This window comes from Lepisma saccharinum, chromosome 26, assembly GCF_977018435.1.
Source record: "Lepisma saccharinum chromosome 26, izLepSacc3.1, whole genome shotgun sequence".
Taxonomy (NCBI): Eukaryota; Metazoa; Arthropoda; class Insecta; order Zygentoma; family Lepismatidae; genus Lepisma; species Lepisma saccharinum.
This window is the reverse complement of record NC_139254.1, coordinates 5,258,125-5,284,822: the sequence shown is the minus strand read 5'-3', so window position 1 is coordinate 5,284,822 and position 26,698 is coordinate 5,258,125. Positions and strand designations below refer to the sequence as shown.

Below are 26,698 nucleotides of genomic sequence, written 5' to 3'. Positions count from 1 at the left end.
AACGTAACGTGTGATATTTCCTTACACCAGTCGCCAATATAACGTGAAAGTTCTACTCGAATCGATAACGTGTGCATTTCTAACTGATTAGAAATGTATAAGTTAGAAGTATATCAATAATGTAAGATGAATATATTAATTATATTAATAACCTGAGGTGAGAATTTTAATTGAACGATTAATTGATTTGGTTTATCTTACTTCATTTTCTGCCACTTTTGGCTAATCACGAAGATGAGGATGAGTGATGATATGATGAAATTGTCGAAGGGACACTCACAAAGATCCATGCCCAGACCGGGATTCGAACCCGGGACACCTGGCGCTTTGATAACTATTCCGTCACGGAAGACGCTTGAATGAGTAAAGCAAAGTAGAACGAATAATGCAACGTGAGATTTGCATAAAGGTGTCCTGGGTTCGATTCCCTGTAGGATCAGCTGTGGCTGTATAAATCCACTCTCCTTTGCGCATTGTGCAAAAAAGTTCGACTTAAAACAAACTTTTTGTAAGAGTTCTCTTAAGATTTTAAACTTTTGTAGTAACTAGATTGGTTAATCGGGACTTGACCTACAGTTTAGAGTGGGATAGGGTTCACTCTGGAATATGCCTCAACAAGAGATCGAAACTGGAATTCCTTGATTAAGTATTACGAGTTCTGCTTTAAATGAATATAACGTCAGACTTTTAATCGAATTAATAACTTCATGTTCAGATTCAAACTAAATAAATAACACAATGTGTGTTATATAGACGTACTACCTGATTAACCGGCGTTGCCCGGGTATTTATTTATCCCAATCTTGTATTAGACAGGAAAATAATGAATTCTAACTATAGTGTAAAATGTAACTAATTTTAAATGTGATCGTGAATGTCACCAATTAGCTTAGCGACTCCGAAAACTATGGATTCGCCACTAATCTAGGTCATTTGTGGCATTTTATTTTTCACCTCCTCTCAACCCCCCATGCCGATAGGTGATGAACTTGGAGTTGAACCGCATTGGGAGTGACACGAAAACTATGGATTCCATTCGCAACACAGCCTGAATGTTAGACAACCCGAGAAACACTATCGTTTTGCGGATTGCATAAAGTCACGGATGTCGTGCGGAATTTAATATCGGTGGTTCTCGTTTATTTTTACATGTCACCTCTTCTAACCCCATTCGTAGGGGTGCCAGGAGAGTCTTACCCACACAGTATTTACTTCGAGATCGGAAGTGGTACGTGTACCAACTTTGGTTGAAATTGCTCCAGGCGTTCGAAAGTTATGCCGGAACAAACAAATATACACACTCACACACATACATCCATTTATATATATATATATATATATATATATATATATATATATATAATAGATGAATAATATAACATGGGAATTCTGTTTATCAGGGGGCTAATAACGTGAAAGTTCTAATACAATGTTATCTCGAATGACGTAACGTGAGCGTTATATTGTAAGTATAACGTAACGTGAGAGTTCTCACTGAATAAATAAAGTAACGTGAGGATTAAAATTTGAATAATTACGTGAGAAGGATAATGTAACGTGAGACTTATATTCTATGCATAACGTAACGTGAGAATTCTAACCATTCTAACTGAAAGAATAACATAACGTGAGAGTTCTAAATAACATGTTATGAGAGCTATAATTGAATGGGTAACGTAACGTGAGAGTTATTGACGTAACGTGAGATTTTAATTGAGTAAACATCATGACGTGAAAGTTTGTCTTGTAGGTGATGTTCAAGAGAAAAGTGACACAGCGCGGTACGACGTCAAGTGTTACGGGTTCGAATCACACACTGGGAATGGGTGTATTTTGTGAGAGTTCCTTCGTCAATCATATCATCCCTCAACTTCAGGTCGCGATTAGCCAAAAGTGGCAGAAAATCGACGCTAAACAACAAAAAATAAGTCAAAATGATTGATTGATTGATGGCGCGCATGACCATCTTACACCCTTGGATGTATACGGGGAAATATTCCCTTATCTAAACTTTTACTTTATAAGGGTAAAAATGCAAGGTTGTAAAAGAACCTTCACAAAACACAACACATTAAAAAGTATGAATCAACTTCCTCACAGACAGTGTAAGAGACCAGCTAAAAACATTTGTTAAATTGAGAGAAATGCGGGGAAACGATGCAACTGATTGAATCTTGAGCCAGGTGTTGCAGTAGCTCCACTGCTGAAGACATTCCGTGACTGCGGACGAGATCTGTGGGAGATTCCATGCTCCCATCCTGCCCGGAACAGGGGCCTCATCCCATCTCCCGCCACATGGACCGTCCCGCCAAGCGAGGAATTTCCACGATCAATGTCACGGGCCACGTGGAAGGCCGGGGAGGGCGGGGTCATGCAGGCGACCATTGTACCTGTGCAACAATGAGGGCAACAATGCGGAAAGGAAACGTGGCTCCGAAATAAATTTTACTGCAACAGGAAATGCGTATAGAAGGAAACTAGGATAGGGAAGCGGCATGTCGGACAACAACTACATATAGGAAGTCATAGGCGTAACTTGGTGGGGGCAAGAGGGGGGCAATTGCCCCCAAAATTTTCGCAAATATAACAGTTATTTAGCAAATAATCCTGGACACTATTTTTATGGGATGAAAAACCTTTCGACTCTGCCCCCCTAAAGTTAAGCCTGAAGTTCGTAACTGCCCCTCCAAAGTTAAGTCCCAAGTTACGTCCATGAAGGAAGTGGTACATAAACAACATATAATCGTCGAAAGGATATTTGAATCAGGGTTGCTTAATGTCCAGGAACCAATAATGTCTAATGGGTTCTATTGGATTCCGCTGCCGATCCGGAACATTTTCTCTCCCACAATTTAAATTCGGTCCAAGTTATGGTATAGAAGAAAGAGAAAAGGAAAACAGAAGACCGAAACAGAGAATAAGGGTTAGATAAAGATGAAGAGAAAAATGGGAGAGGGAGAGAGAGATACACAGAGATAAAGAGGTAGACAAGGGGAGAGAAGATAGAAAAGACACATAGAGAGAGATAGAGAGACGTAAAAAAGGAGATAGAACACAGAGAAAAATGTTTGTTTGGATTAACCAAAAAAATGGTAGTGGTGAACAAATCGTTTGTTTAAATAGGCACCAAACAAACAATTGTTCACCAGTACCAAAATATTTGGTCAAGTTCTAACGAAATGTAGCCTATTTGTTTAGGGAAACCAAATAATTTATTCATAATTACTTATGTTACAATCTGGCTAATTATAGCTAGGGTGGATAGTTTGTAGAAACTAACTGATCTCAAAATACACATTCAGAATAGAAAGTTCACATGAACAAACAATTTTTGGAGCGTGTTTGTTTATCTGCGGATGGATGGATAATAAACCTTTTCCTGCTTCCACAAAAATAAGCAATAATTAGGCTGGAGAGTTTAATGAACTAACCGATCTCTAACTACACAGTGAGTTTGCTTTTTTGGAAGAACTTGTTTATCTGCGCCACTCTTAGCTTTTACTTACATAGTCCAGAATCAAGAACGTTGCTCATGGGAGATTCATTTTTAATCACTGCAGTGTATTTTTTCTTTAATTTGTAGCTTTAATGTTCACACATCTTTCTAAGAGTGTTAAAGCACAATTTCTCAATATGATTACAATCAAACGTATCATTATTTGTTGTACAGAAACTTATGTTTCTTCTACACATTTTGACAGAACCATCTAGCGGCCGGTGAAGGAAACTCAGTATAAAGTAAGTATATTCTGAGCTTTATTTCAGAATATTAGGTTACACAACAACATAAAGACTCGCTTCGAGTAATTATCTATCTACATGACTTTCAATTTTCGACAATGGATTTTCATACTACACTCGACGAAACTGGACAACCGTTATTTCAAATTCGAAAGCACGCTCACGCACATATAGTAAATTTAACCAAACGTTTTGCTTCTCTTTACTTACATATGTATCATTTTGTTTACGAGTACCATATTTCGTCTGAACAATTTTTTTGGTATTCATAAACAAAATACTTTAGTAATTACAAACAACGTTTGGTTATCGGAAACAAAAAAGCATAACCAAACAGCTCAACCAAACTTTTTTGGTAATTCCAAACAAACCAGTTTTTTCTGTGAAGAGGGGGTAGATTGGAAAGGTAATCTCTCTGTGGCTGATTCGTTTGTAAAACATAATACTTGGCACATTTCAAGAGGATTTGAATTCTATTCTTAATGCTTAATTGTGCGGGTGTGTACCTTTCCCTCCCCTATCTTCCTGTGAGCGTGTGTGCTTGTATGCATAGTCTATATAAGCTATTACACGCAAAGAGAACTTTCACATTTAAGAAGGAGTTTCGTAACAATTGAAAATGAACAAAGCTTCTTCCTGGCATCGTCCTCAAGGCAAGAACCATTGAGGAGAGACAAAGGAGTCCATTATCCAACGAGCTGCCTTCTTACGTAAGGCAGGAGAAGATTATGAAGATTGATCACGGAGAGGAGACGATCCCATCAGGGTAATCGCTCCGAGACACGTGGCCGCTGAGCACGTGGGAGACGGCGTCGATGGGATTGGTCGGGCGGAAAGGGAAGGACAGGGGCGCATCAAGATAAACTTTCCACCCTGGCCTTATTTTTAAATACTTTAGGTATTACTGTTAGAGAATACGTTTATTGCATTTATTTAATACCAACATAATGATATAAAGAATAACAGTAATCTCTTAGTTTAAATTGCTACGTCATTTTGCAATTTAGGTAAAATGTCATGGGCAGTAGATTCCAAATTGTTCTCCTTGGAGGGATGCGTTTATTTAAGGGCCTTCTTTATCGCACAACGCGTGAACAACTTCTTGTTCACACAGACCCGGAATGTGTACGTTGTTAGGTTAGGTTCTCTTAGCACAGTGATTCTCAAACTGTGGTACGCGTTCCCCCAGGGGTACATAAACAACTTGAACCTTGATGTTCTTTAATTGTATTGTTCATTGATTCCATTCACATTAAGATGAATGAAGTATTATTTCTTGTACACAAATGTGAATGTTAGCAACATTTGTACCTTGTTGGATAGCTGATGACACAAGGAAGTATTTAAGTAATTTGTACGCTTCGTGTCATACCATTTTTGTTATTAATACGTTGCCAAGTAAACTAAGAGTGCATTTTTTTATCATCACTTGTAAGTTTAGATCCACCCGTTACTTACATGTGATTATTATTTGGGATAAACTTTCTTTCAACGGAACCACTTATTTGTAAGTTATCAGAAAACGCTGAAATATTTGCCATACAATGAGCTGTTTTTTCTGAATTCATATTTTTATGTGTAAAATTGTCATTTATAAAAAAAGAACAATAGAAATTCGATTATCTCGAGAACTAGTAATTTTCGGACGGGGTATCATATGGTCAAATTTATTGCAAATTGCCTCTACTTTAACCCCTTTCAGGGAATACATCTAATTACAGGTCACCCGTATATATACGCACACACACTATATAACTATATATATATATATATATATACACACACATATATATATATATATATATATATATATATATATATATATAGAGAGAGAGAGAGAGAGAGAGAGAGAGAAAGTATCTGAGGAGCTCTGACAACCGTAGCACACTCCACCTGAAATATTCCATCCCCCTTGATCCCACTCGAAAGATATTACTGCCAAGAACGAGACAGCATGCTCAATGATGAAACGAGACGAGACAGCTTATGGAACGCCTTGAAATTAAGGAAAGCTAGAAAATAAAATAAATCGAGAGCAATGAACGACTTAAAAGAAAAGAGACAACAAGAAAGCGAAAGGAAACGAGACACGAAGAGAAGAAAGAAAAAGGCGACTTAAAGTTCCAAGTAACCCACCCGAGTCTCCTTCCCCAACAATCGCAGTCCGTTAACGAGAAAAGTTCTGAAGGAAGTTCAAAAAATATAGATTCTTTACGTAAGCTTGTCTGAAGAAGTCCGAAGTTCTTTTTAACTTTCATCTTAATAACTTCTCGTTCTCACACAAGGCAAGCCGGAAAATGTCGATTACGTGATATAATGGGATTTACCTCAAAGAGCACAGAATTATCAACATTTCTTTTCTTTTCTGCTTTTAAAAATGGGAAGGAATTGCACGTTCTGAATATTCATACCGAATTGCAGTTAATATAAAAACACACCATAGGAATTTTACCAAGTGGTATCCGTATAGGAAAGTATCGTTTTGGTGGACTCTATGTGCAAAATTCACTGATTTTGTAACTCTATTATGTGAAAGAACTTAGGTTTGTGGTTACATAACAGGTAAGGTACCTGAGCCAAATATGGCCTATTTGCTGTTCCCAAGTAGTTACAGGATTAATTCAACAGATGGCGATAGTGTGTTATTTAGACGATCCGAATCACGTGATTGAACCTGTTGGCTGTACCTATAGTACGATAGTACATTAACTTGAGGACAAAGAAGCGAAATAGCTGAACCTCGTGACTGTGTTCCACGTGATCTAATGTTGCATGTGGAAATTATTACTTACTGCATCTTTCAAGTAATGGGTGTTTATATTTCTAGTACATATAATAACTCATAACTTGTACTTTACTGATCAACGCAGATGAAAACTCGGTAAATATGCGATATAGCCCGAACAGATTTCTTCAAATTTACAGGAGAAACTACTTACTGAAATCAGTTTCTGTAGCATTGTCGAAGTTCTTGGAGGTATTTTCTTTCGCGGAAACTGAAAACTTCACCATAGAATGCTGCAGAACAAGAAATAATCACTTTTTATGAAAGGAACTTGCAATTTCTGTAAAGCGACAACATTTTGCCGTTGTTTCCACTATGTATCTGCAGATGGCGCGAGCGTCGAAAGTCACACGGTCCCGCCAGTGTTTCCAAACGTGCCTTTTTTTTTACGAGAATTTTTTTTTCTTTTTTTTTAACTATGCTTACCTATCCTAACCTAACCTTGCCGGAAATGGTTCGTGGGGCTATCGTGAATGGTTTCTGGGGCTATCGTGACTGGTTTTTGGGGCTATCCGTCAATGGTTTGTGATGACATAATGAACACGAAAGTAGGTATTTTTCGGTTAAGAAGGTTGAAACACTGCATATCCACTCCAAATCGACAAAACACAAGCACGACGCGCGATGATCCATGACGAGTGCACGCCATATTGTCTGTTACCCAAGCGAAACAAGGAAGACAAATAATGACTCGTAATATGAAAAGTTGACACTTTTTTATGGAAAAAGGCATAACTACACCTTAAAGAATCTTCCGCAATGCAGAGTAGGTAAGTATCAATGCTAAAATGAACGAAATAAACGAGTGAGAGTTGTTCGGGCTATATCGCATAATTACCGAAAACTCCAAGCGACATTGGCAGGAATAAAAGAATACAGATATACTACCAACACGTCAATAGTTCACACGTCATAGAAGAAATAGAAGCCTGGCCTAATAAAGGCTACACTTCACGGAACAAATAGTCAAATAGTCAGTCAGTCAGTCTTGTACTCTACAACAATGTAGTTAGTTTTGACTTTAAATTCCTGTCTAATAGAAGATTGGGATAAATAAATACCCGGACAAAGTCGGGTAATCCGCTAGTTATATACTAATATCATGGTGTGAAAATATTACGTAATTTATGTGAAGCAAAGTAAATTTACTAAGGCGTCAAAATTCAATGGCAGGGAAATTGATTGATTGATTGAGTTGGTGTTTTAAGTCCACTTTATGCACAGTAAGGCTAATCAGGACTGCATCTACAGTTTAAAGTGGGATCCGAACCATTATGTGCCTATACCGTGTACCGAACCAGAGACCCCTTGATTACAAGGCGACGACACTACCACTACGTCATCGGGGAGGCAATGAGAAGTAAAGAATTATGATACAGAATGTTTTTCGAAATGAATACAACTTACTATTTTGTTAGATAAGATAATAGTTTCATATTGAACACACACACTTTTGTAATTAAATGTAGTGAACGTAGTAGCAGTGGAAAATTTAAATAAAATGCTAATTTAGAAACTTGTAGTAGCCTGAAATAGTACTTGGTTTTAATATGTCCTGTTTATAGATACTACATAAAATTCGAGGCATAAAAATTAATTTTAATAATTATTATATTGTGATTATAGAACAAAAATCACTGATTTATCGGGCCTCTGAAAAATTTTGCTTGTTGGTCCCTCGTATATTTTATGCCTCAGGATCCGCGCCCACCTAAGGCCAGTCCATGAACAGTGGTAGAGACGTTTAGATGGTTGTAAGGCTACGAAATAGCAAACGGACCAGTACCGCAACATTTTGACAGCCCCTCGTATATCGATTCTCTTCAGCGCACGCAGGTCATCACAGATTACACGGTAAATTAACAGGATCCCAGGGTGCAAGAATCCACCTCAAGGATCTTAAAGCCATCACGTCATACAGGGAACTTTTGGAGCGTTGGTCTCCCCGCTCAACTTCCCAAACATTCAGACCACATTCCCTTTCCGATTCTCTCCATGGCAACCCCGAAAGTTAATCCAGGAAGATTCCTAACTAGCCCTCGAGTAACAGGAAACTTCACTGCAAGGTAAACTTACCACGTCTTCGGACAGAGTTCCGAAATGGAGTCCGAAAGTTTGGAAGAAGAGATACGAGTTGCAGAGGGACCTTGATTCTTAGAACCACATTCTTCATCCTTTTTGATCTTTACCGTTCTTCCGTAAAGACTATGGTAACACCGGAAAACACAGGTTAACAATCCATTTACAGTCCGGCCAAGAGAAACGAAACTAGCTGGAAAGTGCGATTCCAAACGCGAGAGGGGAAGCAGGTAGAACACACCAAACCACCCTGTGGCAATTTCCTTGCATGGGTTCGCTTTTTGTGTTTATTACTGTTTGCAGTGTTGTGTTTGTCATGTCTCTTACATTTCGAAGTGGAACAAGGAAAACTGTGTCATTTTGGTCCCTGTTGCACAATGCCACAAACCATTCAGTTACTACATTTTCTTTATTATATTTATAATAATATGTGCAATAATAGTAATACTATTATTAGTGAATACTACCCTGATTACTGCTGTGTACATTTGTGCTAATTATAATATTTACTAAGGAGATCAATTTAATTAAATAATCCAAAAAATGTTACTGGTTTACAAACAAGTTTATCTGCTAATGTGACGTCATGAATACTTTCCTGATAAATTTATGTTTGCTTATATAGTATATGGATGGCTATTTTTTCATTCTGTACCCTTACATAATTCGTAAACATCTCTACGTATTCTAGCGGCGATGTTTCTACGTTTGAAACTTCACTGTTGCTTCCACAGCAGACCATTTTCACGGATACCCGCTTCTTGACCAAAGTGCCGTCACCCCTATTTTGCCAATGAACACGTCCACTTGGCGCATGCGCACTTCCGTTCATGGTCTCAGCTAAGGCAGGCAGACAGTACCTCGTAATTGTCATCGCCAAGAAAGTTTCCAGAGGGATCAAAATCCAGAACTTGTGTCCTTTGTGATGTCTTGACGCCATTTCTAGATCCAGTTTTGTTATTTTACGTTACGATTGATTCATTTGGTTTATTTTACTTTGCTTTTCTGTCACTTTTGGCTAATTGCGAAGATGAGGATGAGTGGTGATGGTAAAATTGATGAAAGGACTCTCACAAACACCCATGCCGGGATTCGAATCGGGAACCCCTACCGTTGTAGCGCGCTGTGCTAATCACTCCAGCATTATACGTTATGTTACCAACTATTATATCACTCGCTACACCGAGGATAAATCATGGTGCTGATGGTGAAGGGGCGAACACAAAGCCAGGGTTTTAACCTGAAGCCTCTGGCATCGTAGCGCCGACACCCTAACCACTCCGCCGCGGAGCCCGGCGTCATCTTTTCGTATCAACATAAGAAAGTAATGTTTTGAAGGACGGAGAAAAGAGAGTAGTGCTTATCGTATCGCACTATGGTGTCAGAGAACCCACGTTTGAACCTCGAGTGGTGCATCGTTGCGTTTGTCTCATCATGCATCCTCATCCGCATCCACATGATGCAGAAAAGCGACGCATTATAATCGAAATGGAAAGAAATGAAAACTTGAAAGGAATGATAGGATTAGAGGAAGGAAATCATTATAAGAAATGAGGAAGGAAAGAGATGTAAAGATGCGAGAAACACACACGCACAGAGAGAGAGAGAAATATAAATAAATAACAGAATGAGGAAAAGAAGGGAAATGAAGAAGCGAGGGAGAACATAAAAGCGAGACATAAAAAGATAGAGTAGAGAAGGAAATGAGACAAAGCGGAAAAATAATATATAGAAAGAAAATAATTAAGAGAGAGAAGAAGAAAGCACTAAATAAGGAGAAAAGAAGAAAGGAAAAGAAAGAGAATAAGAACAGACAATTTTCTTATTTGTCTTACGTACCCAATGTGTAAAGGAAAAAGAGAGTTTCAAAAAGTTGAGTGCAGATGGCAGCATCCGATGTAAATGGATAATTAATTAGCCACAAGATAAATAATGTTCTTTTTTTAAAAAAATGTAAATAGAGAAATGGTAAATTAGTATACCTAATGTAGAAAAAATATAGAATAGAGAAAAGAGAATATATAAATATAAATATTAAAAAGAATATATGTAACATTGCAATCAATCTGCAGATAAATGCCTTTAAGACTAAATAGAAATTGAAGTTTCAAGTCAGTAGGGTGTTACATAACGGACTATACCACTTTGTAATTTAATATAAATTTATTCACACGACTTACTGAGCTGGTTTTGGTGTCATTTTGTAGCAAAATACATCAAGTTTTTACCCTATAAGTTACTATGGTTCAATCTGACTTCCATTGGTAATTTGGCAGACATCCCATCTGAAGTCGATTTCTTGCCAAACCCTCTGCAGCATGTCAGGTGTAACTTCCTCAACTGCAGCGTAGATTCTTGCTCTGAGATCAGCGAGTGTAGCAGGTAGGGGTGGTCTGGAAACTTTATCCTTGATAAATCCCCAGAAGAAAAAATCAAGAGGTGTCAGGTCTGGTGAACGAGGTGGCCATGCAATCGGCCCACCTCGACCTATCCACTGATTTAGAAAGCGGTTACTGAGGACATCCCGGACGTCGTTGAGGTAGTGCGGCGGTGCGCCGTCTTGCTGGATGTGAATTTGCAAACTCTGCAAACACTCACTGGAAACCAGTGAAGGAAGCTATTTTGGTACAACTGTCGCTAGCACTAGCGGTGGTGTGATTCGAATCTAAGCTTTTACGTGAGTCAAAACTTGATGTATTTTGCTACAAAATGACACCAAAAGCAGCTCTGTGAGGCGTGTGAATAAATTTATATATAATTACGAAGTTGTAAAGTCCTTTATGAAACACCCTGTATAATCATGTACAAAAGGCAAAATAATATATGTATTGTTTTCCTTTCTGTAGTTATTGTCTAGTACCTAGTACCTCTGGCGTTGTAGCGCGCCACTCCGCCACGGATGACGGCAGCCTCAAGGAACAAAGAGTGAGGTGGGATAATAATAATAACGCGGTGGTCTAGACGATAAGGCGTCTGATTGCCACGCGGGAGACCCGGGTTCGATTCCCGGGGTGGTTGATCGAAGATCGGAATTTTGCCGGCCTTGTCCCTGCATAAAGCGGCTCTGGGGCTCACCCAGCCTCAAATCGATGGGCACCTGTGTGTGAAGGCGGAATGAGCGTGGTGCTAATCACATCACATCTAAAATGGCCGATATCGAGAATGTGTGGGGCCCTCCTACCACATCCCCTAAATGTGCCTTCATGGTACTGTGCTATATCCAAGGGGAACTTTACCTTTACAAATTTTTTGTAAAAAATCCATTAAAAGGGGAATAATATTTCGATTTCTATATACGTGTTTAGTTCTGCAATCAGGTGGTGTTTCCAGTGTGGTTTTCTGCTGGTGTAGTTTTCCCCATCGGACTTCTGGCCAGCATCTGGACTGTCTCTCGCAAATCAATTGGATTTCCCATACACAAGAAATCCATTACAGTCAAGAGAAGCCACCAGCTACAATGCAAATAAGACGAAAGCGATGTCCTGGCGGTATTCGAGACTCTCAAACCACGGCGTAATGAGGTTCCCGCAAATGCAACATTACCTTCCTCTGTTCTGCGAAAACAGTTACGGCGCCCTACGCCTACATACATATCGAGGGTGTGGTTTGTGACCATGGGCGCCGTGATGGAGAGTCGAACCGGTCAGTCAACATCCGGTACCACTGTAAATTGCCATCTTCAAGTTAAGAAACAAACAGAAAGCCTGTTATTTTTATCTTTAACTAGCTGATTACTAGCTGTCAGCAATTAGCTTAGCGACTCCGAAAACTATGGATTCGACACTAATCTAGGTCATTTGTGGCGTTTTATTTTTCACCCCCTCTTGGAGTTGAACCGCATTGGGAGTGTCACGAAAACTATGGCTTCCATTCGCAACACAGCCTGAATGTTAGACAACCCGAGAAACACTATCGTTGTGCGGATTGCATAGTCTCACGGATGCCTGTGCGAAATTTAATATCGGTGGTTCCCGATAATTTTTACTTGTCACAGCTTTCCACCCCACCCATAGGGGTGTCTTACCCCCACAGTATTTATTTCCAAATTGCAAGTGATACGTGTCCCAAGTTTGGTTGAAATTGCTCCAGGCGTTCGAGAGTTATGCCGGAACAAAGTTACATACACACCCACACACACACACATACATCCATTTTTATATAGATAGAAGATAGATAACGGAAATCATGTTAAGTTAGTTACTGGAACAGAAAAACGAAAGTAATACCTGCGTTATGTCGAAATGAAAATCTATAAAATACAGGAAACAGCTTAGGTTTTCATATTGTGCTATTTAATTCAAAGAACAATTGTTCCACAGTTTTCACTATTTTTTGTGTGTAAAAGTTAGTCATAAAATAGAATAGAATAGTACACTCACCGCATGAAATGTAAATAATAATAATAATAATAATAATAATAAAATTGATAACAGTTATGGGTCGAGTGGAAGAGTTTCCCCAATGATATAATGATAATGATAACAATAATAATAAATTTGAAATGAAATTGATGTATTTCTTTGATTTATAATAATTTTTGTTGTAAAATAACAATCAAAAGCATTATTATTATTTCTACTATTGAAGTTTTATCACCTTATAACGTTCATCAAGCACTTGATGCGAAATATCTGCATATCACACGTTATATGCATTCGGCAAAACGCATACACAACCTGGGATAAAGAAATAATAAATTACGTACAGATTTTCTGATTTTAGGCCTTTGCCATCTATTTTCTAGTGGTGGTGATGATAATTTTTCCACCTCGTTCGTTATTGATATTTTCTTTCCAGAATCAATACAGGCTGACATAATTTTACAAAGTTTTATAATAGCAAATTTGAATGGTTCTTTGACAATATTGTCTGATTCTATCTTAGTATTGAATAATTCGAAAGCAAAATACATTAAAAAAAATTCATACTATGTTGAGATCTGGTTTGCTATGGTGAACAACAGATGGTTCTAGAATTATGAGCATCTTTGTATCATTTTTCGTTATTGTTTCTGAATGTTTTACCGTGGTAGAAATAAGTTATTATCTTGATCTTTTTTATAGAATTTAGGTTTTTATTTAAAATTAAGAAGATAACCACATGTAAGAAGATAACGAAGTTTAATTTCTAATTGCCGTAAAGAAAAAATTATGTAATTGCCTTTTATTGAAGTATAAGTATTTTTTTTTGACAAATGGCTCCCATATCAAGATCATTTGCATGATATTGATATACCCTACAAACGATTCTGGCGACGCTCATGTTTGTGACGTCAGACAGAACGTTCCTCTATCCGGGAAGCTGTGGACCAAGGCCGCACATAGCTGCAGAAGAGGAGTGGTGGGGGAGGATCTAGTGGCAGAACGAAACCGTACACGCTGGTAGCTGCAGTCGCTTTCCCCCTCCACGCAATCCCATTCCCTCTCACGTGTTCATTGGTGGACCCGTCTCGCGACATTACCTGAGCAGAGACTTGTTTTCGTTCGCTTGCTCCAGAGATAACCGGAACAGGGTATAGTCGCTTGACGTAGGAAAAGACTTCCCACAAAACGCGTTTCGTTCTTTTGCCCATACCACTGCTGATCACACTAATATATTAACTCTCCCATGATGCGCGTAGCAAAAGAAGCTCCTCCCACAGCACGCTTTCCTTTCTGCGCAAACGCATTAAGGCCAGGAGATATAGTTACGCACCATTTGTGCATTTATTTTAATATCGTCGGAATGGGCAATGCTACTGAAGAAAAACGTGGGTGTACAAGAGAGTATGAATTTCTCCACATGTGGCAGGTCGAAGCGTTTTTGAAAGTTGAATATTAAGCTAGATACGACCTGTAAAAAATATGACGAATAAGAATTTTCGGAATCCCATGTATTCCTTATGGGGAATCAACTTCAACATCAAGTTACGGATAATCAAATGGGAGTTTCGACTTTTCTACTGGGCAATCACTTCTTCAAACTGCCCTCTTCCCGTTGATACCATTTTCTATTCCATCGGAAGTTTGATATTCCAATATAACAATATTACGTCACGTGCAAAATGTATAATCATGGCAAAAGTTGGTCTATGTGTGATGGTATTATAATGAGTTATAACACCATTAAGCCTTGTTTCCATGATATGAAAAACTCAATATGCAGACCAAGGCAGAAATTTATTTTATTATAAAACATAAACTAAACGTAACGTTTCAACCTTCTAGCAAGGTCTTCAGACTCTGCACCAAGTACAAATGTAACAAGGTACAAAACAGGACGATATATACACACACAAACATTACTCCCCTCCAGACTATTAGAAAGTTGTTCTGGAACATTCTAGCAGGTGGCTTTCGCTTGCCAACTGTAATTTCACCTGAAAGGCTAAACATATTTTCTTCCATCTAGAATGTGGTTGGACTCTTGATCTTACTTGATAGCTTGGAGGGGAGTAATGTTTGTATATATATATATATATATATATATATATATATATATATATATATATATATATATATATATCGTCCTGTTATGTACCTTGTTACATTTGTACTTGGTGCAGAGTCTGAAGAAGTCCTTGATAGAAGGTTGAAACTTTACGTTTAGATTATGCTTTATAATAAAATAAATTTCTGCCTTGGTCAGCATATTGAGTTTTTCATATTATAATGAGGCACGGGGGCGGGCGCCCCAGTTCACAGGCAAACGAGTGCACGAAAGAGCCAGGTCTGGCTCCAAGAGAGCTAAGTTGGCAACACTGACTCGGAGGGAAAAGCCGGCCGGAGACTGTAGGCTGGCTGGCTAGCCTGGCAATCCAATCTAGAAATGTCCTGTAGCCGCAAGGGACATAATGAAACACATACAGTATGTAACATTCTTATTCGTACACACGGATTTTCAAAGAAAATGCTTTAATATCTGACAGGAATTACACTCTTTTGAAATTGTTTCTTTACAATTCAATAACTAATATCATTAGGAACATAATATCTTACCCAAATCCTGTATAACCAATGACAATAATAAATTAAATGAAACTGAAAGAGAAACATGCCATTTTTTGAACAACTTTTCTATTCGTACACTTAATAATATAAAATAAAAAAAAGTATATTCAAAGCAAATTGATTGACAGTTCCAATACTTTGATGCGTATCCTTTGGCTTTAATTACTGCTTGACACCTGTTCTTCATAGAATTAACCAGTCTCCGACATGTTTCAGAGCTTATTTTATTCCAGTCGGCTTGCCCAACAGTTTTCAACTCTTGTTTTAACTTGACATCTGCTTTATGGACTCGCCTCTTCAAATTTGCCCATAAATGCTCAATGGGATTTAAGTCTGGACTTTGAGCTGGTGTTTGTAGTAGTTTGGGACATTCCATATAAGCCAATTCATGTTAACTCGCGCCTTATGCTTACTGTCATTGTCTTGTTGGAATCTGTAGATAGGCAACATGTCCATTTTTTGGGCACTCTGTTTTACATTGTTCTTCAATATGTCCAAATAGACATATTCATCCATGATACCATCAACAAACTTGATGGTACTAACACCTTTGGACGACATACAGCCCCAAATCAGTAATGACCCACCACCGTGTTTAACTGTTGGAACTGTGTTCATGTGATCATTGTCTTTATTTGATTTTTTCCAGACCCTATTTATCCCACCTGACCCGTATATATTAATCTTGGACTCGTCTGACCATATGACACTATCCCAAAATTCCTGGTTCTTGTGGATGTGCTCTATCGCGAATGAAAGTCTATTCCTGTGATTCGCCTTATTTACATACGGCTTCTTTCGTGGTATTCTGCCATTATATCCATGCTTCCACAAGGCACGTCAGACAGTTTGATCGGACATCATCTTGCCAGCAACATTTTCTACTAACGGTCGTAACTGAGGAACACTTAGTCGGGGGTTTTCTCGCACTCTTTTTAAAATGAAGCGTTCATCACGTTTATTAAACTGTCTCTGTTTTGGTTTTCTCGGCACATTCTGTGTTGAACCTTCCTCTCTAAATTTGTTTACTATGTATTGAACTGTGGAGTGTGATTCATTGACTGTTTGTCCAATTTTTCTTAACGAATAACCTCTAAGGGCCAAATTTATAATAACATCCTTCAGATCGAAACTAAGTTCCTTCACCTTCCCCATTTCGAACACGCTGATAGATAGACGATAGGCCTACAACAATACCTACGCCAGCATTCCGCTTGACGGGGAGCGCGCCTGCATGTTCAAACTTGTTACGAAGTTGCAAACTGCACGAAATCACCCGAATAGCGGTGGCGCTGTATGCGAGGAAGATTGAAACTCTTGCCTGTACGAATAACAATGTTGCATGAAACAGCGTGTTTTTCTCTTTTCACACAAATTATATGCTCTGTTTATACACTTTGAACATACATCTTTATTGACATTTGTTGCTGAAACCTTCATTAACATTAATTTCCAGGTACATGTGAAAATGATTATATTTACTAGTAGATATGAAATTTTTTCCTCGGAAATTCTATGTGTACGAATAACAATGTTACATACTGTATAAGACCAAAACAAACGGGAACGCCACCTACCTGTGCCCGCACAGCAGCCAAGTGGATCTGGGCGACTCTCAAGTCGAAGCGCTTCAGGCTGATGTCTTCTTGCAGCTCGTTGGCCTTATTGTACAGACTCGACTCCAGGCTCCTGTAAAGGAAAAACAACAAAATATATGAAATAAACAGCCTAAGGAAAAGTAACCAAGAACATAAAATACACATCCATTACAATGGGAGCATAAAATATTATTCTAGACAAGAACATATTAGTATGTAAAATAAGTAGAAAAAATATGTATGGCATATTATGGACTAATTTCATTAATATATAATCGGAGGGATCCAATGCAGGCCACTATAGTTAGACAAGCATTTGTGTTATTCAGTGTTGCTTTTCTGCCACGATCGCGACGAAGAGGAGGAGAGATGATTCGATGAAATTGATGAAGGGACACTCACAAAACATCCATACTCAGGACGACAGGACGAGACTCGAACCTGGTACTTTGGTGGTTAGAAGGAATGTCGACTACTTTACGGGCTCGGTGACCGAGGTGGTTAGACGAGTAAAGGAGGAGAGAATACAGTATGGAGAACGTTATGAGAAAATAATATGAAGATGTTGGAAAGGAGAATTTCAAGACGATGAAGATTAAATAATGGAGGAGACTTGGGGAGGCTGACGAGGTAAGAAGTCACCACGGAATAAAGAGGGATTAGTTTGACTTATATTGAGATTATATTTTATTTCTTACTCATTACCCGGCGTTGCCCGGGTATTTATTTATCCCAATCTTCTATTAGACAGGAAAATAATGAATTCTAACTATAGTGTATAATGAACTTGAGAGTGTCACTATTGATCTTAGCGACCCCGAAACTTTGTATTCCACACTAATATCGGTCGTTTTCGATTATTTTTACATGTCACCTCCTTCCCACCCCCACCCCTAGGGCTGCCAGCTGTGTCTTAGAGTTAAATTGCATTGGGAGTGTCACTATTCATCTTAGCGACCCCGAAAACTATGAATTCCAAAGTAATATCGGTTGCTTTACATGTCACCCCCTTCCCACCCCCACCCCTACGGGTGCAAGGGGTGTCTTGAAGTTGAACGACATTGGGAGTGTCACTATTCATCTTAGCGACCCCGACAACTATGGATTCCACACTAATATCAGTTGTTTTAGATTATTTTTACATGTCACCCCTTCCCACCCCCACTCCTAGGGGTGCCAGGGATGTCTTACCCCCACAGTATTTCTTTCCAGATTGTAAGTCATATGTGTACCAAGTTGGGTCATCGTTAATGTCACCAATTAGCTTAGCGACTCCGAAAACTATGCATTCGACACTAATCTAGGTAATTTTTGACATTTTATTTTTCACCCCCTCTCACCCCCCCATGCCGATAGGTGATGAAATTGAAGTTGAACGGAATTGGGAGTGTAACTATTCATCTTAGCGACCCCGAAAACTATGGAGCCCACATTAATATAGGTAGTTTTTGATTATTTTTACATGCCACCCCCTTCCCACCCACACCCCTAGGAGTGCTAGCTAGGGGTGCCTTACCACCACAGTATTTCTTTCCAGGTTGCAAGTGTATGTGTACCAAGTTTGGTTGAAATTGCCCCAGGCGTTCGAGAGTTATGCTGGCACAAACATACATACACGCATACATCCATTTTTATTTTGTATATACGTGTAGAAATAGTAGATTGATATATAATTAGTATGATATATGTTAGTAAAATGCAGAAATATCTCCAGTAAAGCCAAAAATATGAACAACAGTTCTTTTGAATTTATCATTCTATGGGAAGTCAGTATCTTCCAGGGAAGATCTACTAGGGTGGGGATGGGGTACTAAATGAAGTCAGAATCCCTTTAACCGAAGAATGTAGTGGGAAAATACTGAAAATTTCTTGAGGTTCATTGCAATTATCCTAAGTTTAATTTATTATTGGCCCAGATTTACACATTTGTGGAAACTAATTGATAATTGGCAACTCACTTTTTTTCACAATTTTCTTTCCGTACCCGCACAACAATGAGAGAGAACATTTTCTCCGAATAATGTTTGCACGGCTATTAATTATCGGCGGGATAAAAAAGAGGGGAGGGGTACTATTTTTCTGTACTAGTTGGAAAGAAAATACGGCATCTGGTTTAAATTTCTTGGTTCGTACGTTCCTTATCCTGCAATCATGGTTCTAAGAGTAGTAGGTTGGCTCATCCGGCGGACGACTTTCGTCCCTTCCAACGCATTACGTCATCTGGTGAGCAAATGTCGCAGCCAGCGGGTAGAAATCACATAGCAGGGGTTCTTTTTCATTGAATGAAGTTTTCCGGAAAGGTTTAAAACCTTATTTACTGCTTAAAAGGACTGGTGTTTATTTCTTTGTGCACGAAGCCAGTAAAAGTAGGAATGAATAGAGCGTAGGGGAGGAGCATACGGAAGAAAACCTGTAGCTAATTTAGTCGTTTTTTCCTCTGTACCTCAAGTTAACACATGTTGCATTGATCCTTGTAAGTGTTTGGACATTGTGTTAATATTTTCGCATTTTCACCATGGCTGTTGCTTTTTCTTCAATATTTCGGAAAGGCAAGTAACAGAAATGCTTTACCCGATATTCGAACTTTTGTAACTCACTAGACACGACTTGCATTTACTAAATGATATATTGTCTGATGATACGTAAATTTAAAACGAAGCCTACATATTTAAATTCCTAAAATGTAACGTGTTAAAACACATTATAAGATCCTTCAGTGTCATTGTTACTAATTTTAGTTAGTTTAATATACCCATATCAGTGTTTGTGAAAAGTAGTAAAGAACATTAAATATAGTACATAGGGAGGTAGTCACGGTAGTCATCCAAGATACAGTTCGTTAGTTGGAAAAAGTATCAATGAAACAACAAAAATCTAAATTGAATATTTTCTTTAATGAAGAATGAAGAATATAAATATAAAATTTTATATAGTGCAGTTTTTTTTCTTTCTTGTAAACGATATTTCCTAAACGCCAAATGTTTAGTTACATTATTTCTAGTGTAAGTTTGTACTGCAATTTCTTTTTAGTTTAACACAAATTTTATAAAGTACACAAACAACATTACAGTGCCACACGTACAAGCACAAGGGCTGACGTAATCCTTCTTAACATAGAATCAAACTCATAAGAACAGTGGCGCAGGAACGGGGGGTACAGGGGTACATTGCACCCCTAAATTTTTGAAGGGGTTAGTGTACCCCCTAAATCGAAGATTCTAGTTGTACCACTTGTACCCCTCTCAGATACAATATGCTACTGTTAAAAGAACCTAGTATTTTCTAATTGCTCAATACAAAAAATATAAGTTGTAAGCATTATTGTCCTTACCACAGGAATTCAAACCGTTGTAGACTTATTCTACATGTACTACATTGTGCTTGCTACTAGTTAGTTCATTGATCTGTGTGTTTAGAAATCTTTTTAAGGAGATGAAAATTATTCAAAATGTGTGTGGAACGATGGAATGAGTTAAAGTTGACTTTCAGAAAATCACGCTGCAGACGAATTCCCTTCGTATAAGGGGGGTGCATGTTTTGTAAACAAGTGTTCGCGTCGATTCGAAGATATAAATCTGCATCAGAAGAGCATTATGACTGACCTTCTTTCATTTTGAATTTTTCAAATGGAATTTTCCGAAACGAATTCCTGCCTCGTCTTGTTTTCGAGATGCGACACGACAGATCAATTTCGGGGGTACAATATACCTCACCGATTATTTTTATAACTTTGTCAGAGGGTGTTCGGAAAACTGTACTTAAACCTATATATTAAGAGATTTTTTGAAAATAGAGATGGTAAGAGACAAGAAAAGTCTCAAATTTGGAGAAGAGACTGAAATAAATCTGTGCTAAATCAAAACGAGACGATACTTGATGTCTGAGACGATCTTGTTCAAGACTTTGGTATCACATTTGAAGAATTTTCTTAAACTAAATTTAAATTAGTGTGTCTTTTTCAGACATACAAAACGTATATCTTGTTCATATTCCAAATAAGTCGTTTATTTTGTTTATTGTAATTGAAAAGTTAATCCATTAGTGACAATTGCGAGCCTGTGCTGCCCGGTTTCATCAATTCAGGATGAAATGTTTCGCAGCGTCGAACAAAATGTAAAGCAGAAAAACGTTATTAAGAAAAGATTTTGCTTTAATGACATATATACGTTGTGAAAGTTTGAGTGGTGATACATTTGTCTCATCTCGATATCATTCCTAGTTGAAATGGATCAGCGATATTTCCTAGACTTTAAAACAGGGTGCGATTTGTGATTTTATCAGGAAGGGAGGATTTACGTATGAATTAGATATGCTTAGAATTGGACATAAATTGATGAAAATCTAATTTTGATATTGAATGCAACATAAACATAACACCATTTCAAGTTAAATTCTAAAGTCAAACTGTAAGAAAATTGCATTATTCAGTTGAATGCACGAAATTAATGAGACACTGCAGGTTCGATGATTTGCCATTTGGCTTGTCAAGAACACTGTAATGCTTATGACTTGATCCATTTTGTTGCAAAGTTTTCTGCATTAAAACAATGCACTGGGAGTCTACAAGTATTGAGAATATAGCAGGTTTAAAACTTCTAAATGATTTCTCTAATCAGTTAAGGTAAAGTTCATGGCACTAGTGTTGCCCACGGGACGAGACGGGACAGGCTTTTAAAAATTCGAGACGAGACGAGATTGATCATGTGTCCCTTTGACAAACGAATATTTTCGAGACGGGACAGCATTTCACAGCATTTCCACGAGACGAGACAGGCCAAAGTCTCGTCTCGTGGGCAACACTACATGGCACTGACCCCTCTTTCACACTCAGCTGTAGTTATTGGTACAATTTGGATTGGATTCACAAAGTCTTTGAGTGAGGTGGGAATGTGTATTGAATTTTCTTTGTAGATGTGAAAATCTTCGACATGCTTTCGCTTACATTAGAGTTCACTTTTTGATACAAACGAGGAATTAACATGTCACCATAAAACACACGTATGTATCTGCATTTAATACAACCACACAGCTTGCTTTGAGATATGAAGGATTTCGGTTTAGCATATGCAATGATAGTACTTTCAGCGTTTGAAGAGCATGATAAGGTACAGCTAATTACATTACAAATAATTACTATGTCAAATGTTTTAGAAATTCTGCAAAGTTAGATCTCTTCCGAGTTGATCGGGAATCATCTGGATTCAGTATTTTTTTAAAAAAAGGCAACACAACGATATAGCTGTCAACATACATCAAAGTTTTCTTATTTGATAGAAAAGTACTTGTAAAACACCTTCTAGAAGTCTGAGAAAATACCGAATACATGGCTTATAAAGGGCACTGCATACGATACATATCTGTCATAAATTAGTTTAATGATATTTTATATATAGCTATGGGGCTCTAAAATGAACTCAACTGAAGTAGAATTCTGTATAGCAGAATAGGCAAGACAAGAAACTCCTCGCGGCCTGACGCCCAAGCCATACGTAGGGGAGGAACGCACGGAAGTAGGGTTGGCAGTGCATACGGGCCAAACTGTTGAACGTTATGGTATGAGGCGTTGTCAACAACAACCACACTGTTTGGTGTCAAATTTGGGATCAACTTCTCTCGTAGCCACTTCTCAAAATTTTGGGCATTAATATTATGGTGGTAATCGCCAGAGGATTTTCCAGATTTGAACATTAACAGTGCACCTGGAACAAAACCCTCTTCGCCGGTAGCATGTATGTACAACAATTACTCGTTGCCCTTTAGACACCGGTGCTTTGACGCCAGACACGGTTCCACCCAACCCAAGCTTCTTTCTTTGTTGTCGAGCTGTGAAAATAAGTCTCGGCAACTTAAACAATGGGTCACCCTTGTCGACGAAAGATTTTTATGGCTTTGAGGTACGATGAACGTAAACTTCTTATTTCGTCCTTTTCTATAAGCAATTGTCTATCATTTTCTGTTTTTCCCACTTCAACTCTAGGTCACGTATTATCACACCAGACACTGCCTTGGAACTCAATTCTTTGTTTCAAAACCCTTCGGATACCATCTAACGCTGGCCTTTCCCCGTCCATAAGGTAAAATTCGTGCCCAACACACTTATCGAACTCGTCTATATCACTCTTGATTTTTAGGCGAGGTTGTGTTTTATGGGGCGTATGAAAGTGTTTCTTCAACGTAGTGCATGCTTTACTTTCTATTACAATTCTCCTCACACTCCTGAATGAAACACCACATGCGCGAGCCCCTCCTATGCAGCTGTTTTTCGGACATACCAACTCCCACCTCGTCTTTCATAAATGCATTGACATTATGTACAATTTCTCGCCCTTGGCTGTGGATTACTTTCCGTTAACCGAGTTTACTTGCTTTCTCTGAACTGCAAGCTTCCATGCTAGCAAGTACACTGCACACAAAACAAACACAAACTTTAAATGAAGACAAGGAAGTCGATCACGTTGTTTCTCGGTGCTCACACAACATTTACGTTCGGCAACCCTGCCTGTGTGCACGATAAGGGAAGTTCGCGCATGCGCTTGCCGAATTTCCGACCCGCACACCGGTGGGAGAGTTTCTTGTCTCACCTCTTGTACTGTAAGTACGATATATTTAAAAATATGATTTTCATATTCAGTGGGTAGGAAATGATTATTCCTGATTTGGAATGAATCAAATTACAGGAGGGGGAATGCTCCTCACCCCATAGCAACCTGCATTAAAATTAATACATGTAGCTTTGCTGGCAATTTTCATATTACAAACTCCTGATTTTCCATCCCATTAAATTCAAAATGAGCTCAGAATAAGCTGCAGAGCTTTATATGTTTTGGAATTGTTATCTGGTCTTGAAACCGGTTTTAAAATAGTCATTACTGTAAAAACTAAATAATAATAAATAAATACAAATTTATTTAGGCAAATTTGCATTAAAAACTCTATATTCGCATCTAAAATGGAATTCCGCATGCTCCACATTTTACATAAATATACATATATGTGTGAAGTACACACGCTTCTACAAAGCGAAATCCACTGTTTTCGTGCATTTTCATCTCTCGGAAATCTAAAATACCTAACAGCTCCTCCTTTAGTCTTATTGTTGTAATGGACATTTCCACTCAAATTTTTTTACAACAATTTTAAAAACTACACCCTGGAAAAATGACCCCTGCAAGTTCTCGCGTTTCTCTGCGTCCAGTTTAAGTCAGAAACGAGACTTCCAAAGTTGCGAGGCTAGCGTTGCGCTGAAAACACGCCGCCGCCATGTTACTACGTCACTTCTTAGGGAGAGCTCGTTTGTCGTCTGCTTCGAGTGTCCAGTTCCGAATGGGTAGCCCACGGTGAGCGAACACGTGCAGCAGTTTTACAAATCTGTACCGATTTAAATAATGGAAGAAGGAGCGATAGGAGAAAGGAAAGCTATGCTTTGTAATGGTCATTCTTCTATGAAATATCCGTGCTGCTCACGTGCAATATAAATGAAAGGGTTCAGCTGCGTGTGTTCTCAGGCCATGCGAAAAATATTGCTTATAAAATTGGTTGCTGACCAGACACTCAAAAATATTTTTTAAACTTATATTTATCGATATTTACCATAACCTATGTAGTGCAAAATAGGAATTTTCACATTCTTCACTTTATTTATAAAGCCTATTTAACTTTCTTTTCCATAAAGCAATTTCAGTTTGTGTTCCATTTCTGTTGCGCAAATTATGATCAAATATTTTTGTGCAGATAAGAGAAAATACACTGAGAAGATTACATTAGTTGCACAGTACATATCTATACTTAGTTTATGTATAATTATTACAAGGAAATAATGTGTATAACCATCATGGCCGTAGGCAGGAAAAGAATTCGGGGGGGGGGGGGTTCATTCATAAATGTTCCCATGGGCGTCGCCAGAAATTTGAATAATAGAAATAATAACAATAATTGTACAATAATAATTAAAATTTCATAATAATAAAACAATTTTATTCCATAATAATAATAATAATTATTATTATTATTATTATATTATTGTTATATCCTTGAGGAGGCTTACTCAATCCAGCAGATGAGTGAATATCCAGCACAAGTTTCTTTTTGTTCTTTTTACGTTTCATACAGTGTGTACTGAAATGCACAATTATTATACTTCGTCATTAAACTTTAGATACCTTCAAGAGAAAGCTTTAAAAGTTAGATGGAAATTTTAGTCATAAAGCTTTTGTTGTTTGACTTTAAAATTAAATTTTTGGAATTTTGAAAAGTGTGGAACCAGTTATTCTTTTTAAAAACTTAGCCTGGTGCATGGATTGTAACCTCAATCGCGAACGTAATGCGCTACAAAACTGGAGATCCTAGATTTGAACTCCTATCAAGGGGGATTTTCGACTTTATCGGACAGGGAATTTAAAAGCTGGAAAGGAAATATTGGGACAGTCATAAGGGAATCTACGGTCTATATTCCTTGTGACGCAGGAGCAACACTGGAAAGATGACCGCAGAAGTGATAATGAAGGGGTCGCGGGTGGGTTACGATTCTGAGAATAAATCCTGTTTCACTCAAGTTTCAGAATTCCAAATGTATGAAAATTCTAGCTCGATCGTTTCATCATTGTCTCCATGTATTTTTGTGATGCTTCGAAAAAAAATTGAGAATTGGTTCCATTAATCCAACATGTCAGAAGTTTCGGGGGGGTTTGAACCCTAGAAACCCCCCTCTAAATACGGCCATGATAACCATGGGCGTATTTAAGGGGGATTCAACGGGTCCAACCCCCCTCTTCTTTTGGTTCACTAAAATTACCAGTTTCCTTGTTCTATCCGCTTGTTCATAAAAAAATCCTTCGGACTTATTTCATTCTCTTAAATTAGAGACGTATAGGACGGGATATGGATGGGAAGAAAATTTCGGTAATTCCACACACCAGATGGGACTGCAGACCAATATCTGCAATTTCCTGATAGTTTCGGAATTTCTGCGATAAGAAACTGCATTGAGACTATCAAATCAGTTATTTTTTCCCCCTCGAATCATATTAAAGAAATTTGGTTCTTAAAATCGTAGTGACACAAGATGAACAGAAAAGTATCAATACTTCGTGACTACAAACACACAACTTTGTCGGGTCCAACATCCCCTCCCCCCATGCTCTCCAACAAGCTTCCGCCCAGCAGTGTCCTGGATTTTCACTTACGAAATAAAGCAACCCTAATCATACCAAAAGTTGATCCTTCCCCCCCGTGAACTATATATACGCCCATGTGTATAACAATATCCCATACTGAAATGGTACGATATAATTATTTTGAATTTTGTACTGCGAAAAAAGGAGCCTCATCTCGTTACCCCCAAAGGCATTAATTGGTTGGTTCACAACTTCACCACTAAGGATCCTATCGGACGAGACATGGCAGCCTTGGTCTCGTTCTCGTTGAGAGTTGTAAATGTCTGTCTCGTGTTCATTTGTAAATATCTCATTGACAGTCTCGCCTCAATTTATAAACATCCGTCTCGGTTT

At 38.2% G+C, this 26,698-nt stretch overlaps 1 protein-coding gene across 7 annotated transcripts in view; it reads right to left on the bottom strand.

Annotated features, from left to right (window-relative positions):
* Stacl (SH3 and cysteine-rich domain-containing protein) overlaps window positions 1-26,698 on the bottom strand; it is a 908,463-nt gene that overhangs the window by 153,374 nt on the left and 728,391 nt on the right. For all 7 annotated transcript variants that reach the window (XM_083112374.1, XM_083112375.1, XM_083112377.1 and 4 more), the window contains exon 8: window positions 17,172-17,283. In XM_083112374.1, the coding sequence (XP_082968500.1) occupies window positions 17,172-17,283 (112 nt within the window). The remainder of the gene's footprint in view (window positions 1-17,171; window positions 17,284-26,698) is intronic.